This window comes from Bicyclus anynana, chromosome 6 (assembly GCF_947172395.1).
Source record: "Bicyclus anynana chromosome 6, ilBicAnyn1.1, whole genome shotgun sequence".
In the NCBI taxonomy this organism is placed as follows: Eukaryota; Metazoa; Arthropoda; class Insecta; order Lepidoptera; family Nymphalidae; genus Bicyclus; species Bicyclus anynana.
In genome coordinates, this window is record NC_069088.1 from 7207707 (window position 1) to 7224738 (window position 17032).

At 36.0% G+C, this 17032-nt stretch overlaps 1 protein-coding gene across 2 annotated transcripts in view; it reads left to right on the forward strand.

Annotated features, from left to right (window-relative positions):
- The window catches only part of LOC112050311 (LIM domain only protein 3), an 89498-nt gene that overhangs the window by 70232 nt on the left and 2234 nt on the right, over nt 1-17032 (forward strand). For both annotated transcript variants that reach the window (XM_024088554.2, XM_024088555.2), the window contains exons 2-5: nt 7319-7474; nt 8558-8730; nt 9372-9497; nt 15704-15854. In XM_024088554.2, the coding sequence (XP_023944322.2) occupies nt 7319-7474; nt 8558-8730; nt 9372-9497; nt 15704-15854 (606 nt within the window). The remainder of the gene's footprint in view (nt 1-7318; nt 7475-8557; nt 8731-9371; nt 9498-15703; nt 15855-17032) is intronic.

Sequence of the window (17032 nt, forward strand, 5' to 3'; positions counted from 1 at the left end):
TCTCAGAATGAGAGGGGTAAGGCCAATAGTCCACCACGCTGCCCTGATAAACGCCCCATACAAAATGATACGAACTTATGACGTCGAAGGCAATAATTAATGATCGTTAGATTTGTATGGACGTTTAAACAAAATTACTAACATCTTTGTTATTTCCGCGTTTATGTTTATAGTTCATTTATTAAAAAACGTCACATTTAAAGTAAGGAAGCTAAAACTGTATGAATTTTCATCTAATTACGATAAAATATTTTTAGTAGATTTTGAAATTTTATAATCTTATTTATTTTGCAAATATCCAGTCAATCTTTGCTTTTTATGTATAAATTATTTAACATTGACCTTATTTACCAGAATGTATCATTAAAATCAATATATTCAAACCTAGTCATCATCCCATCATCAAAGTAATGATCGCAGATACTCTGTTCCTTTTACAAATTTGCTTTTCTATTAGCGTACTCTTAATTTATATACAATTTAAAAAACTGTCATCATCCCTATTTATACGTGCATAATGTATATCATATAAACGATCTACCAGTATAACAAAGCATCCACAACTCAATGAAAAGCCAGAAAATAATCCCTACTTTTATCCCACGCGCGACCGCTCGTAAAATCTTAATTCGTGCGTATTGACATTCGAAAGTCAATGCTAATGGTGGACGTCGGCTTTTTTGCGCCTAATCTCGTTGCGTTCGCCACGGATTGTTTTGGACATGAAATGGTTTTGGAAGTGCCGTGGCATGTCGCTGTCACATCTCCGTCCGTAATTATTTACGGAGGCTCGCTTCACTGACTGTCTACTTTAAAAAAGTTACGGAATACAGAGTATACTGCTATCTGATGATGTTTTATTCTGCAGTGTATAGTTAATTAGTTGTAATATTTCAATACCTTTAAAACCAATCTATACTAATATTATATAGCTGAAGAGTTTGTTTGTTTTTTGCTTGAACGCGTTAATCTCAGGAATTACTGGTCCGATTTGAAAAATTCTTTCAGTGTTTCAGTTTCAGGTATATAGCTCATTTATCGAAGAAAGCTATGGGTTCACTCAAGTATATTTGCAGATAATCGGTTACTCGTCCCCACTTTCACACCCACACCTTTTAAACGGCTAAACCGATTTTCATCACACATATCTAAGAACACTCGCACATAAGTCACCTTTAAAAAAAAAAACTAAAATTAAATTGCTTCATCCATTCAGGAGCTACGGTGCCACAGACAGACACGTCAAACTTATAACACCCCTCTTTTTGGGTTGGGGGTTAAAAATGAACAAAATGAAAGCATTCATTTACATTCACAGTATCGTAAGTCATTATCGAAGTTGCGACTGTTCTTTTTATGAAATCCGGTAACCGCATTACTGACGTCAGGCGACAGGAAGCGTGACGCAAATTGACACGACACTGTCCGCAATCGTACGGAATTCGGTTAACGTTCGTTCAGAATTCAATTTTTTTCATTCGAATGATAAAACCGACGACACTTATGATGAATTCATTCATGAATACATACATAATAAGTAGATGTTTACGATTGAAGTTGCAGGTGTGGATTATGACGTATATTCAGAATGCGATTAAAATGGGTCACTTTGTTTTCTATTCTACTGAAGTTACAAGTTAGTTAAGTTAGTTTAAGTAATTTACTAAATGATAAACACACGAAGTATAAGTATTAAGCAATAAATGATTTACTGAAAAATTGTAAGAAGAAAGAATAGATTTCACAGATGGAGACTGGACTTCGTGATCCGAAAACTTATAGGTTAATGACCGAGACAAGACAGTTTTACCTTTTAAGTATTTCAGAAGGTAGTTGAGCTTTGGAATTTGGAATAAAAGACCTATACTAAAGCCATATTCGATGTGCACTGTTTACCAACAAAGAAATTAGAAATGAATGTAGAAAACGCATGTCATTTCATAATTTATTTATTTTTAATTTATTATGTTTATTTAATAGTTTTAAGCTTTTTAGACAAATCTTACTGGGAACACGTAAATTATTATAATTAATAATAGGTGTGAAATGACTACCGATTTTTTAATTTTTTATTCTTGACAAGTTAGCCCTTGACTACAATCTCATCTGATAAGTGATGATGCAATCTAAAATAGAAGCGGACTAACTTGTTAGGGGGAGGATGAAAATCCACACCCCTTTCGGTTTCTACACGAAATCGTATCGGAACGATAATCACTTGACGGTATGACTTTGTCGGTAGGGTGGTAACTAGCCACGGCCGAAGCCTCCCACCAACCTATTTTGAAAAAAAAGTACCTAGATTTACCTATAAATGTATTTATTTATATTAGTATACCTAACGTATTGTATCTTAAGAAAACCTTGAATTAAATCCACAAGTATTTATTGTTAGTGTAAAAATATGTAATGTACGCATTGAAATACGCTGGCGTGAAATATTAACAACTTGTAATTAAATTTAATGATTTATTTTAGTTTCAGCTTTATGAGCAATTCTTTACACGTGTGTTGACAATATATAAAAGTATAATTAGCTACAATTTATCATGTGGCATGCTCTGCATATTAACTGTTAATATTACGAGCAGTTTTATATTACAAGGTTTTGCTTGGATTTGCGCTTGCATGTTAATAATTAGCTATTTGTGTAACAAGAGTGCTTATGAACGTTCACCTATTTTGGATTAGCGTTGATCTTCAATATTTGTTATATTTAATTTAATCAAATTATTTTTAATTGAAATAAATTAAAAGTTATAGTTCATATCAAGTTCTTTTTTGTCTGTGGTTAAGATTTGTGGAACTTTGAATGTGTTCGTTTGTAATGAACGTACAATTTTACATAATATCACAATGTTTGAAGATTTTCGTGATCTTATTCTTCTACTGAACTGTCAGACTAAAAAGCCTTGATTTGTGCATTCCTTAGTATCGATTAATTTATAAAGGTTTATGTCTTTTTATAGGCACGTATCGAGAGAATCGTCATCGAATATCGTTTTCCCAAGCGCAATGAACTCATCCTAGGGCCACCGGTATTATCTATTCCAGTTGGAACAGTTGATTAGTTTCCGTGGAATAAGTAATCACGTACACAATTGGAGACGCGGTGCATGTTTCCGGTCAATATCCGGACCCATTATTTATGCCGGTTCGTTCCAAAACATACAAAAATGACCGGCTCCCGCCATTCGTCACGGGCTCACAATGCTTATTGTTTTACCCGGTTTGCACCACGGTTTACTGTTACTGCAAATATAACTGAAAAATCGTTTACTTTAATCCTAGAAATTGACTTAAAAATTTGTTAATTATTAATACAGAGTGTGTTTGTGAGTCAATTGACAATTTTTTTTTGTAACTGCTCAAGTTTCTCAATCAAACTACTAAACTATATTAATAAAAAGTTTAATAGTAATATCTGCTCAAGTATCTGAATCTAACTACTAAATTACTATAGTAAGTAGTAGAGCTTTTTGTTATAGGACTCGCCAACGAAAGTAAACAGCCAAAATGTCAGAAGTCAATTTTTTTTTTATTTCAATTAAGGAAAGTTTACAATACAATTAAGTTTAGTTTAGATACAAGCACTTTCGAAACGTCAGGTTATAATAATATTATTAGTAAATGATGATATTAATTAGTCGAAAAACATAAAATTTAAGTTACGAGGGTTCCAAATGCGCCATGCTAATTTCTGTTGCTAATCAGCAAAAGCAATGGTATGATCGCCAGTTAAACTTCGGGCAAATGAGGTTTCTTAGACTGAGCAGCATATTGTAGAACGTGCCTCTAGCATAGACAGTTAGTTAGGTTTAGGGGATTGCATTTAAAATCATCTACTTGCCTTTTTCTAAAGTGTGAAAACCTTTTTTAAAGTGTAAATGTTTACCTACAACAACCTACATCGTTAGCTTTACCGTTTTCTATATTCTGTGATCTATAACACAGAAAATTGAAAAGGCGCTAAAGTTGACACTTATTAACCTTTAAAAGCTACAACGGTGTTTTACACTCGGGTGACTTGGTTTTGTGTCTATATCTTATTTCGTTTTTAACTCAGCGCCTTGAAATTTCGTGTATTCTCCCAAGTCAACAGTGACTCTAGAAACCGCGGGGAAAGAAGTTTTGAGCAAAGATAGGTATATTCGCAACCCGGTGTTTTTAAACCCATTGTAGTCATAGTGGGGTATTAATTGACTTAGAGTAATGAAGTTTTTTAGTTTAATTTTTAGTATATGTGTGCAAAATACGCCACGATTTTGAATATTACTATGACATGCATTGTAGTCATAGTGTTATACAAAACCATTGTAGCATTTAAGGGTTAATTTAGATCTTTGTAAACAGTACGTGTGACCGTTCACGGCTGTATTTGTCAAAATTTAATTGAAAAATGTTCGTATTAAAAAGTGTTAATTATCCGTGACGCCGTCGTGCCTGGGTTTAGCTCGACGGTCACTTTTTTAATCAGGGCGTTTTAAATTACTGTTTTTATTAGCATTTATTCGATATTTTAAGGCATATAATTTGCTAAAGCCCAACTGCGGAGTCGTGTTTCACGTTCTCATTAACCGGTTCAATAGTTGTGCTAATTTTTTCCGACGATAATATCATGGTTATGAATTTTATGATTACGACTTAGTACCGAGTGCCTAATAAGTTAATCCGACATAATATTTTGTTATTGTAACTAGATACTAATTGTGAGAATAGATGGATATTAGTTATTATTTCATTTAAAAACTATAAATATATAGATTTTCCCGAAAAATTATTTAAATTATTATACATCGACAACGCATGCTGTGAACTAAAGGTAAAAATTGCAGATACTAAAAAAAATCACGTCTACTATTATTAATAAATTAAAAGTAGGTAAGTAGGTAAAACATGTTTTATAATTGTTATTTTAGTGCGAGTAAGTAAGGTGCTTATCTATGAAATTCACAAGACGGAACATGAATCCAAAAATATGTGCAGTTTAATTTTTTTCATACTTACGGATATAACGACAACAATGCTAACGGCTGGAAAAGAATATTTTTTATAAGATTTTTGAATTGAAAATTGGCAGTTTAATTTATTTATTTAAATCTTCAATATAATATAGGTACGTATGACGGTAACAGGTTTTATCTACCAAACAAAAGTGTAGAACAATGTAAAATATGTCAAATACATACGTAACACGCATTATTACTTATCTATATTTTAAAATATGTAATACATATGCGGGTCCCCCATAAAAGTATGAAGTCATCAACTTAACTATGCAAATATTTGTACTATCCTATTAATATTATAAAAGCGAAAGTTTGTATGGATGTTTGTTACTCTTTAACATGGTAAAATTTAAGTTAATATAGATAATATCCTTGATTAAGACATAGGCTTCTTTTCATCCCGGAAAAATTAATGGTTCCCACGGGATTTGTCAAAAACTGAATTCCACGCGGACGGTCCACCGAAGTCGCAGGCGTCCGCTAATAATTAGCTATATTTGCAAGTTTTTAGTAATTATTTTATTTTTATTATGTTATACAACTATCATTGTATAAGCAATGAAAATTAGGTTCAGGCACAGGTTCAGGCCTTCAGTTATATGCAGTATTTATTCTGTTATTTTATGCAAATCAGTTGATTTCAATAAATGAAAAAAAAGATTGTATTAGTTTTTCCTTGCATAATTGTAAAATCTTTAACAAAGTTACATACAAATAAGTTAATAAACTATCAGTCATAACAATACCACTTCTTTTGTGTTATTTGATAAGAAATCGATGATTTAACTCCATTAATAGTTAAAAACGATATTACTTAAACTTTTTGCTGTATTTTGTATTGCTTGGTGTAAAGGCGTTGGCATTGACCTCATTAACTTTTTGTAAAAAGATATTGTAATCTCAGAAACTAAGTAGAGCAATTTTTTTTCTTACTGACTTGCATATTTTTTTTTGTTATTTACATAATACTAGAGGACGCTCGCGACTTCGTGCGCGTGGAATTTAGTTTTTTACAATTCCCGTGGGAAAATGACTTTTCCGGGATGAAAAGTAGCCAGTTAATCTATATTATATAAATAAATAAAATAAATTAAGTTAGATGTGTTAATCCAGGGTATCATCTATCTTCGTTTCAAATTTCAGCAAGATCGGTCCAGTAGTGGCGTTAAAGAGTAACAAACATCCATACAAACTTTTACGTTCAACATTAGTAGAATGTACTAGCAGAAGCCCACGACTTTGTCCACGTGGACAACCTTGCATCTTTTAAAATTCAAAAAAGATTTATCAAAAAGCTTTTCTCAATGAGTGTCTTTTGTTACAAAATTGTACCTTCTGTCGAAATTTCAGCTTGTTAATTTCAAATTACGTCTTCATGACACGTACTCGTACTTAGATAAGTATACAATGTAAAGGTTTAATTCGACGACATTCTGTCACTTGGTTGCGATTTCATCTGATGTTAAATTACATTTCCGTCTAAGATGCGGTAATAAAGAACACATTGTTGTACAAATTACCGATACCGATACCGGTATCCACCTAATAAAGGAAATGATTCAAAATTGTATGATAAGCTTCATACAATTTTGAATCATTACCCTACTTAACTTAGCTTAACTGGTCTTTGTACTAATAGGGAGAAGAAAAATTTAACTATTTATAAAATGAATATTTATTTTCTCCAAGAAGTAATGTTTCAAAAGGTTTCAAATAATGGTTTGCTACCCAAAAGTTTGCTGTCAATCTCAGACTAATTAGATAAAGACCTGCATCGCAAGACATTATTTTTCTGTCAAAGTATATGATTAACGATCTTATGCGATTATAAACACTGTCTCTATAGAATCGACGTTTCATAGATTACAATCGTGTCCGTCGGATAAAAACCTCCGTAAAAATACCTTTTTGTGTAGTTAAATGATGTAAAAAACAAACAAAAACTGCTAGTTTAGTAAAAGATATGTATGAAATCTAAGCTCGTTTTCCTTAGAAAATGGCAAAAAATTTTGTTCGTGAATTTGGGTGCGATACTAGTCCATATGTATTTAGTCTGAGCTGTCAATAGTTGATTGGGCGCCATCTTGTAATTAGGCAACTAGAGTGCGCGCAAAACAAGTCTGCTCGCGACTGGTGGCGCTCTTGATGGCAACTTTACCGCGATCTCTTTTACCCGCCTAGAGATAGATAGAGATAGACGACAAGATGGCGGCATTTGATTATTAGTTCTTGATTTTGGTATTGCATTTCTATCTTTAATCACCGAGTTGCTTAGTTCGATTAATACAATTTTTTTTTGTTTGTTCCAGTGCGAGAGGCGGACGCCGCAGCAGGCAAGCGGCGGCAGTCCTGGGCTGGGAGCCCACATGCTCGCCATGGATGTGACCAAGGAGGCGCGCGCGTCCCCCCTGCCCGCCGGCAGCCAGACCGGCGCCGCGGCCGCCGCGCAGCCTTCGCAGCCACAGGTGAGACAAGTTACATACTCTTCATGTCCATCATTCATTCATTCATCATCATCTTCTTTCCCTTATCCCACTTAAGTGAGGCCGGAAAAATAAGTCAATCTTTTGTTTTGACATATTTTTAATGGTTTTGGCTAGTGGCTTAGTGATTTCATGACCATTAAATAATTAATAATTCATCATCATTCATTATTAACCCATCATTTTTAATTTTAATTACTTAACCTCCTAATTTATACATCATATTATCATTTTCTTCTCTTTTGGGGATATACCTGGGTTCCCGGGGCCGTCGTTGTATTGACCGGTGGGTATTCCCCAGATCTTGTTCGACTTGAAGCAAAACTTAATAACAGATAATATAACGAAATAAAATAACGTCATCATCGTCATTATGGACGTCCACTGCTGGACATAGGCCTTTCGTATAGACTTCCAAACATCACGGTTTCGAGCCATCAGCATCAGCGGCGCCCTGCAACCCGCTTGATGTCCGCGTTCCATCAAGTGGGGAATCGCCATTCCAGCATCTTGGGACCCCAACGTCCATCGGCTCTTTGAACTTAATATATTACTAATATTATAAAGCTGAAGAGATTGTTTGTTTGTTACTTGGTCACGCTAATCTCAGGAACTACAGGTCCGATTTGCAAAATTCTTCCAGTGTTAGATAGCCCATTTATCGAGGAAGGCCATAGGCTATATATTATCCCCGTATTCCTACGGGAACAGGAACCACGCGGGTAAAACCGCGCGGCGTGAGCTACTACAATATATTATTCGTCATCAACCCATATTCGGCTCACTGCTGAGCTCAAATCTCCTCTCAGAATGAGAGGGGTTAGGCCGATAGTCCACCACGCTGACCCAATGTGGATTGGCAGACTTCACACACGCAAAGAATTAAGAAAATTCTCTGGTATGCAGGTTTCCTCACGATGTTTTTCCTTCACCGTTTGAGACACGTGATATTCACGTGCATGCCCGGATCGGATTCAAACGCCCGCCGAATCTAAAGAAGAGGTCATATCCAATGGGCTATCACGGCTGCTCGGCTATCTCTTATCGAGTATATCCCATTACCAGATATGCGCTGGATGCAGCAAGGTGATCACGGAGCGGTATCTGCTGAAGGCGCTGGACCAGCTGTGGCACGAGGACTGCCTGAAATGCGGCTGTTGCGACTGCCGGCTCGGGGAGGTGGGGCACACCCTGTACACGCGAGCGAACCTTATACTGTGCAAAAGGGATTATTTGAGGTGAGGGAAACTTGGTTTGTTAAACTGAATCAACCTATTTATTTATACTTCATTTGTACACTACAATAACAAAAACAAGGCTTGCGAAAAAGTATCAAAATACTTGGACCTTGCTCACTAGATTACCACCATGTGGAATGTTGAGTCAACTATTATTGTTCCGATGGTTGTTTCAGTCAATGGTCTTATAGCGAAAATCTTCGACCAACATCTTAAGAAGCTTTCACTTAACTGTTGGATCAAGAGTCGGATACAGAAGGCAGTGATTCTTGAGACGGCGCGTATTGTGAGGAGGTCCCTCACTCTGGAGCCCTGACCACCGGTTGCTTGGGCACTCAAATGTCCTGCACCGGGAGGGTTTATTTTTTTTAAACAAGGCTTATACTAGTATACAACACGGCTTCAAGTGTGATGTTGTCTGTATTGCTTTATGACGTCGTTGGTTGGACGTCCCAAAAAAAAATTTTTTTTCAATCTCGTAGAACAACAATGAACAACTTAAAACCATTTCAAAAAAAAGTGTCAACTAGCATATTCCAATACTACTCATCGACCCACTACAGGGACTCCTTAAAATAGAAGGGATACTATTGCAATCTTTCATTTTTTACATATTTGTCATGTAGTGTATGTATTGGCAGGCTATTCGGCAACACGGGCTACTGCGCGGCGTGCAACAAAGTGATCCCGGCCTTCGAGATGGTGATGCGCGCGCGCACCAACGTCTACCACCTCGAGTGCTTCGCGTGCCAGCAATGTAACCATAGGTAAGTTTACATCATCGTCACTATAACTTTTTTTTTATACAAGTTAGCCATTGACTACATTCTCACTTGATGGTAAGATGATGCAGTCTAAGATGGAAGCGGACTAACTTGTTAGGAGGAAGATGAAAATCCACACCCCTTTTTGGTTTCTACGCGACGGCGTACCGGAACGCTAAATCGCTTGGCGGTACGGTTTTGCCGGTAACTAGCTACGGCCGAAGCCTCCCACCAGCCAGACCTGGACGAATTGAGAAAATCTCAATCGGCCCTGCCGGGGTCGTACCCAGGACCTCAGTTTTGTAAATCCACCGCGCATGATTACGCCACGTGACTCCGTGACAATCAGCCTATAATAAAAATCCATATTACTTTACAGTTTAGATCCTTTTGGACCATCGTCAGCCGTTATTTGTTTCTAAATATGAACAGTATCAGGGGTATATTGTCATGATGCTGCTGCAGCTTAGCAATAAATAGAAGTAGACATGAAAATAGACCCCTAATTCTAAAAAAACCTACATCAATTTTAACCAACTTTAATAAAAGGAGGAAGTACTCAATTCGACGCGTATATTTTATTTAATGATGCATTGTGGGGGTTATGTGAAATAGGCTCCAAGTTCAGTTTGTTTTTTTAGCACCACCTTCAAACTGATCAATAGAAAGTACGTACGATATTTTTTTCGCTTCTTGGGGTAATGCATCATTGAAGTCGCAAATGCATTAAATCAAGCTCATGCAATGATATGCTTAGATCGTAAATAATCGAACCGAACAACCGAACAGAGAACTTCCGCTTTTTTAAATAACAGTACTGAGAAATAAATACCAGGTGAAGATAAGCCAACCTATAGTGCGTCATTATCCAGTGAGATCGTAATCTGACACCAAAAACTGTCGATTTAAATAATACAGATAAATAAAAATGTATTCAGGTCACAATCGGTTGAGACTTCAAGTTGTATGGCATTAAACTTTAATGTAACTCCACATTTATCGCGCCAAAAGTGGATTTGTGATTCACTTAATTTTCTCACCTGTCAAAAGCGATTGCGTCTGTGAAAATTGAACAGGGACTCTGCTATATTGAATACAAGTCCAGTTTCGGGAGTTCTTTTGTGAGCGAGATAAAATATTTAAAATTATGGGAAGGGGGACAGAGATGGGCGATGTGTAACGGCAGTTCTGTATGGTTTATTCAACTCACGGGCGACAAACAAAGAGCACGATTAAATTTTCCGCTACATAAGAAGTTACATGCGAAGGAAATTTGCTTTTAAACCGCCCGCGATTGTTTTTGTGCTGTGCATAAAATGTTATGTTTTCATACAGAAATCTTGTCTTGTATGTTTTGTAAAAACTCATAAATGTATTTGTGGTTTGAGTAAATAACACCATAAATTCATTAAAAAATAAATTTTGTGTAGAAAAAAAAATAGGAAGACTCAAATCTGAAAAATCTAAGGATCGATACTACCTAGTACCTACTTAAAACGATAACGAAAAAAACAATATTTTATTTCGGCTCACTAAAGGGGAATTTGTATGGGGGAAATTGTCCTATGAAATAGAAATTTCAAAGAGTCAGATTTTTTTTCAAAAATTTATCCATAAAATGTAATTATAATAACGAAAATTAAATACAAAAAAATTTTATTATCTTCCCACTAAGCAACATGGAATTTGTAAATTTAAAATCATGTAAGCGAATATTACGACAATAGCTTTAGTAGTTAAAAAGACAAATCTGATTGGTACAATAAGGTCACGTCTCCCCTAAAATTTAGCAATTAAAAAAAACAGTCGATCAAACAACGCTTGTTGGACTTCATAACACCGTATTTACTGAATAAACGATCCAGCAGTTAAGGTAGGAAAATTACAAATTAAGTTTAAATTCCCAGAACACAAATTAGTAGAGCTATGTTTAGTCAGCGCACAAGAGTGTAGTGGGGTATTGTTGGCAAACAGGTAAACTGGTCTTGATTTCCCCGCGCTCCCCCAGATATTGCGCTGAGCGATGATGCACCGCTTAACTGGAACTTATTAATGAATCTGTCGATACTGACTGGTGCAGGATATTAAATGTGGACTGTATTTATACTCGTCGCTAGGGACTTGAGATAAAGAGGAAATCTGGCTCACTGTGAACTAGATAAACTTGTGTATAAATATTATTGAACTACAAAATACTGTTTTATTTTGTAACATTTGGTTCTTTTTTTTGTAATTATAATATTTCTCACGGTTATAATTTGTGATATTGAAAAAAAAAATTAAGTAATTTCATAAAAAATATTCATTTATCATAATTATTATGGTCGCACTAATCTTGCCCAAGAATAATGAGAAAGTTTACAGCAAAATTTACCGCTTATATCAGTAAATCATCGAAACGTATTTTAAATTTTAATCAATAATATAAAGCTTCTTTTTTAAGTAACTGTCTGATATCACGTGGAAGATAATTTAAACTTCTAATAAACATATTTTTTTTCTTAACGCATGAGTTAAAAAGATTACTATTGAGATAGAGATAGATTATCCTATATTATAATTTTAAACGAAATCTTTAGTGCTTACTAGATACTATATCGTCCTTTCTTCTGTTCATGCCTCTCCATTAGGTACTGAAGGTCGGCGGTCAGCTTCCTAAACTTTTCCATGTCTATGGCAAGGCGCAAACGTTCTCCGAATGTCCTTATGCCAGTCCCTTTTTTGTAGCCCTGACTTTTTGCCTGCAATCCTGCCCATCATTATTGCTTAAAGCAAACGGTATCTATCAAAATATATCCGTGGTCATGGTACGAGATCGTACACAAACAAATAGTCATACCACAGTTTAATATTCAATCTGAAGGCACCTTAAACATCTCGTACCTAAACAATCTGTGAATAAGATGGGTTAAGTTAAATAGCGAATAAGATTGCAGGCGCGAGACACCACTCCGCAGGACTGCGCTTAAATAATAAAGAGGTCGCGAGATTGGACCCCGTCTGAATGGTTTATACGTCACTTGTGGACCTTTACCGCTTTGCCAGGACCTGTGTGATTCCTTCGCTGTATTGTGTATTCATTTCACGGCTGCTTTGAATGTTGTAGAGGTTCTATCCATATACATGCTAATATTATAAAAGTGATATTAAGTTTGTTTTTTAGTTATGCCTTTAATGAACCAATCATCGTAATTTTTCGCACATTGAACGTAAGGTGGTCTATGTTCTTTTCTGTAATTATATTAAAAGTACGGAAAAACCCTCAAAATACCTTTCAAACACTAAAAATATACTTTTTCTATGTGATTGAAAAACTTTACTTATGGGCGAAGTCGTAGACTGAAGGTACGAGTTGCACTTAATAGTCGTTCTGAGCAATAAAGTTGAGCAGTACAGTAGAGAGCTGAGAATAAAGATAGAAATAGATAAAGAAGAATATGGCAAGCTATAAAATGTTACATACTAACCGCTCACCAATGTTCAAGTTTAGTTTATAAAAGTCATACAGAAATATATATAATGTACCTATCATTGAAAAAGGATTTACAGAATAACCTACCCACATAAATGAATAGTTTTACATATCTATATTTAGCCAACAATACGGCAGGCTATTAAATATCACGTACAAATCAATTTCCACGGCCGGCAGAAATCTGAATCCAATTTGCTGGCTGTCCGATGTGAGCGGCGGACGGCAGATATCGAGGGGGCGAATATCGCTAAACGGCTAAATAATTTAGTAGCAATCTGCTGCCGCCCGCGGCCACGGCACGGAAGCTGCGCCGTGCGAACCTTTATGCCTTGTCCCTATCAGAGGCTGCACTCGAATTTAGCTTCGCCACTTATAAACTGAAGACTTTACAACTACCATTAACTATTTCGCAGAGACCTATTTTTAGATTTGAAAGTCTGAAGGGCATGATTGCTGGTGTACGAGTATTTACAGGCATATAAGGTTTCACACACATTTCTGGTTGATTGATACAGGATGGCACTTTGTATGACGCCCTGCGAAATTTGCTCTATTTATAAGCGATGGTTTTCTACTCGTATTTTCCATGGTGGGACATATGGAAGGTACCTACGCCAATTACTATTTGTAGATAAAGTTCATAGGAATGCGTCGACAAGCGATACACATGATGAAGCCTATACAAAAATCTGTGAAATATTTTCGCAAGGACTTTTCTTAAAGGCAATAAGGGTATGACTTATATGAATCCTTCACTGTCTATTAAACATTTTTGGCAAGTTTTAATGTTATTATTATAACATATATCATGTGGGACATTATCTACGTATTGGAAGTAAATACTTTTTCATTTGCTTATAAATAGCTTCATTATTTAAAATCAACGAAAACATCATCAGCGGGAAAGTTTCTTACAATGTTACCTATTCCGCCAAAAACTAATTTGTTTTTAACCTCAACAGTAACTACCTACTTATTTCATAATAACAAAACATTACTGAAATATAAAATAAAAAATAAATTTATTGTATCAATCGCCATTGTTTCACGGCCGAGAGAGAACAGTTAATAGACACGTCCGATTTGGCAAAACGTCAAACTTAGCGTCCGCGCCGCGCACAATGGCGCGTCGCACAAAGCTTAACTTGCACCCAGTCATTAAAATTTCGTTCTACATCTTTTCCATTACGCGACTGCAGACAAAAAATAGCAAAATAAAAAGGACAACCCCCAAAAACAAAAGTCGGGAGCGGAGAGAACAGGAAATAAAGTTAATTAAGAGCGGCGAAATCGACTGAGTTGCGGTGGAAATTGGCCCGTTAAAAAAGAGACATTTGTAGCCGAGCTATTGCGCTTAATTTTTGTGACAAGTGAAACAAAAGAGTTGGCGGGTGGTTGGGGGAAGACGCGGGGAGGGTGGGGCGGGGTGTCAAGATAAGGTTCGGTGTTATCACCGGTTCGGGCGGCCAGTGGCGAGTCGAAGGCGATACCTTTTGTTTTGCCAGTTGCCACATTGAGGGATGCTCGCTCGCGTGACGTTATCGCACTCCTTGTTCGTTGCTCCGCGTTGACCTTTCCACTTGCGCTAGTAAATTTTATTTCTTAGACATTTTCGGTTTCTTTCCGGCGTCCGTTACTCTTCAGCGATGATAAATCTGCGATAACATCTCAATGTTTTTTTTGGGTTCCCCGAGAAAATACGTAGATCGTAATGCATGAGTACGTTCGTAAAAAAATCAATTTAACATTTTCATTGATTCTTTTTCTATGCAGTAAAGTATTTCTTCGTGTAATTATAAATTCCAGAGTAAGCTGCTAAACAATAAATATGTTAAATTAGTTACAAGTAAGTCAACTACCTGACCGTTACAACCAAGTAACAGGATTTACACGGCACCCTTAGCAATGCAAAGACTACAGCAAGCACTATCCGTTGAACATTACTAATTGGATCTTGTTTTACTTAAACCTTTAGTAAATAACCAAACAATGCATTATACTGCGACGATAGATATTCGTCGCAGTATAATGTATTATTATACAGGTGGATTTTAGAATATTTGGGCTTTTGTTGGATTTACTTTGACGAAACAAATAAACATATTCCTGTATGTTTCCGGTTCGATTGGTCGATTTCTTTTCACGGAGTGGTTTTCGTGCGTCATTTATTAGGTCCGCTGAAGATTGTTTGTTTATATACATAATGGGTTTAATATATTATTGATCGTGAAAGGCATTTACTATAAAGGAGATGGTTAATTTCAGGTCCCCTCTTGTACCATTAAAATTTAAAAAATACAAGGATTTTATTAAAATTTATTAAAGTGAATAAATCTAACTAAATAAAAAGAAATAAATAAAATATAAACCCAAGTTTTCGAGTTATATCAAGATGGCACGCATAGAGCAACTATGACATGACAATTGACAGCAAACGTCAAATCGATTACTGCATTGAAAACGTTATCTATCCGCCATTATTACCCTTATTGTTGCATTTATTGGGGGATAATGAATATTATTTCGAAAGAATTAAAGTAAATTCGTAGATTTGTATAATCAAAAATAGTTAAAAAAATATCTTTTTTTATTTCCGCTAGGGTACAATGACTGATCCTGGGCTCCATACAATTTTGAACCATCTCCTTTGTAATTTAAAAATGCGTTTCTATAGCTTAACCCTAGATTTAGTAATGATGATCGTTAGGTCTAAACAGCTTCTCTGTTCCAACAGATTCTGCGTCGGCGATCGGTTCTACCTGTGCGAAAACAAGATCCTTTGCGAGTATGACTATGAAGAGAGGTTGGTGTTTGCCAACATGGCGTACAACCCTCCGCCTCTTGCGCATCTGAAGAGGCAGACTACCCACCTGCCACCTCCACCGGTAAGCAACAATGATTACTTACTTACTTTTAATAATTACTTTGAAGCAAATATTGTCCCTCCTTTAGTTCATCATCATCATCGTCATCATCAACAATCCATATCCGGCTCACTTTCTTAATAGGTATTTATAACTCAAAGGTGACTGACTGACATAGTGATCTATCAACGCAACCTAAACCACTGGACCGATCGGGCTGAAATTTGGAATGCAGGTAGATGTTATGACGTAGGCAACCGCTAAGAAAGAATTTTGATCACTTCCACTTCCAAGGGGATAAAATAGGGGTTGAAAGTTTACATCGAATTCTACGCGTACGAAGTCGCGGGCGCCTGCTAGTAGAGTATAAGACTCCGCAGAATCAGAAGGGTTAGGCTAATAGTCCACCACGCTTTTCCTTTGCAGATTGGCAGACCTAGATAATTAAGAAAATTCTCTAGTATGGAGCTTTCCTTAAGATGTTTTTTTTTCACTGTGTGAGACACGTGATATTTAATTTCTTAAAATATGGAGTTTGAGGTGCATGTCCCGGACCGGATTCGAACCTACGTCCTCTAAATCTGAGGCAGAGGTCATATCCGCTATCACGTCTCTCAATCATTGTTCAACCTGTTCATTCGAATGCCCTTTTGGCAGTTAATTGTGCATTTGACCCTTTGCCATAAACGCGTGTAAGTTTCTAGCTCTCTAGTTAAAGGAAGTCTTGCGTTATTCCATTTGTACGTTGCATCATTCAAAAGGTTACGAAGTCCTCATAAACGTAGGTAATTGTATTTCATCCATTTCGTATAACTCAATGATTATACAATATGCCTATATTTGGCAAAATTTTGATGTAGGTGCATCATCAATTTATTCTCAGAGTTGTCAATTTTTTGTAATGTTTATTGTATGAGCAAAGATTGTAATTGTTTTTATATTAATAGACTAACGGACGTCCGCGTGAAATTCAATTCATCCCAAATGCATGGATCTAAAATATTCATTCGGGATATAAAGTAGCCCTTATGTTGCTTAATGACCACTATATACCAGTGAAAGTTCAACTTAAGTCGGTTTAGTCGTTTCAGAGATTAGCCCGGATAAAAGGACAGACAGACAATGATTTTAAAAAGCTCGATTGTGTTTTAGTATCGTGTAAATACAAGTACCTATTATAAAGTCGTACGGACACCTAG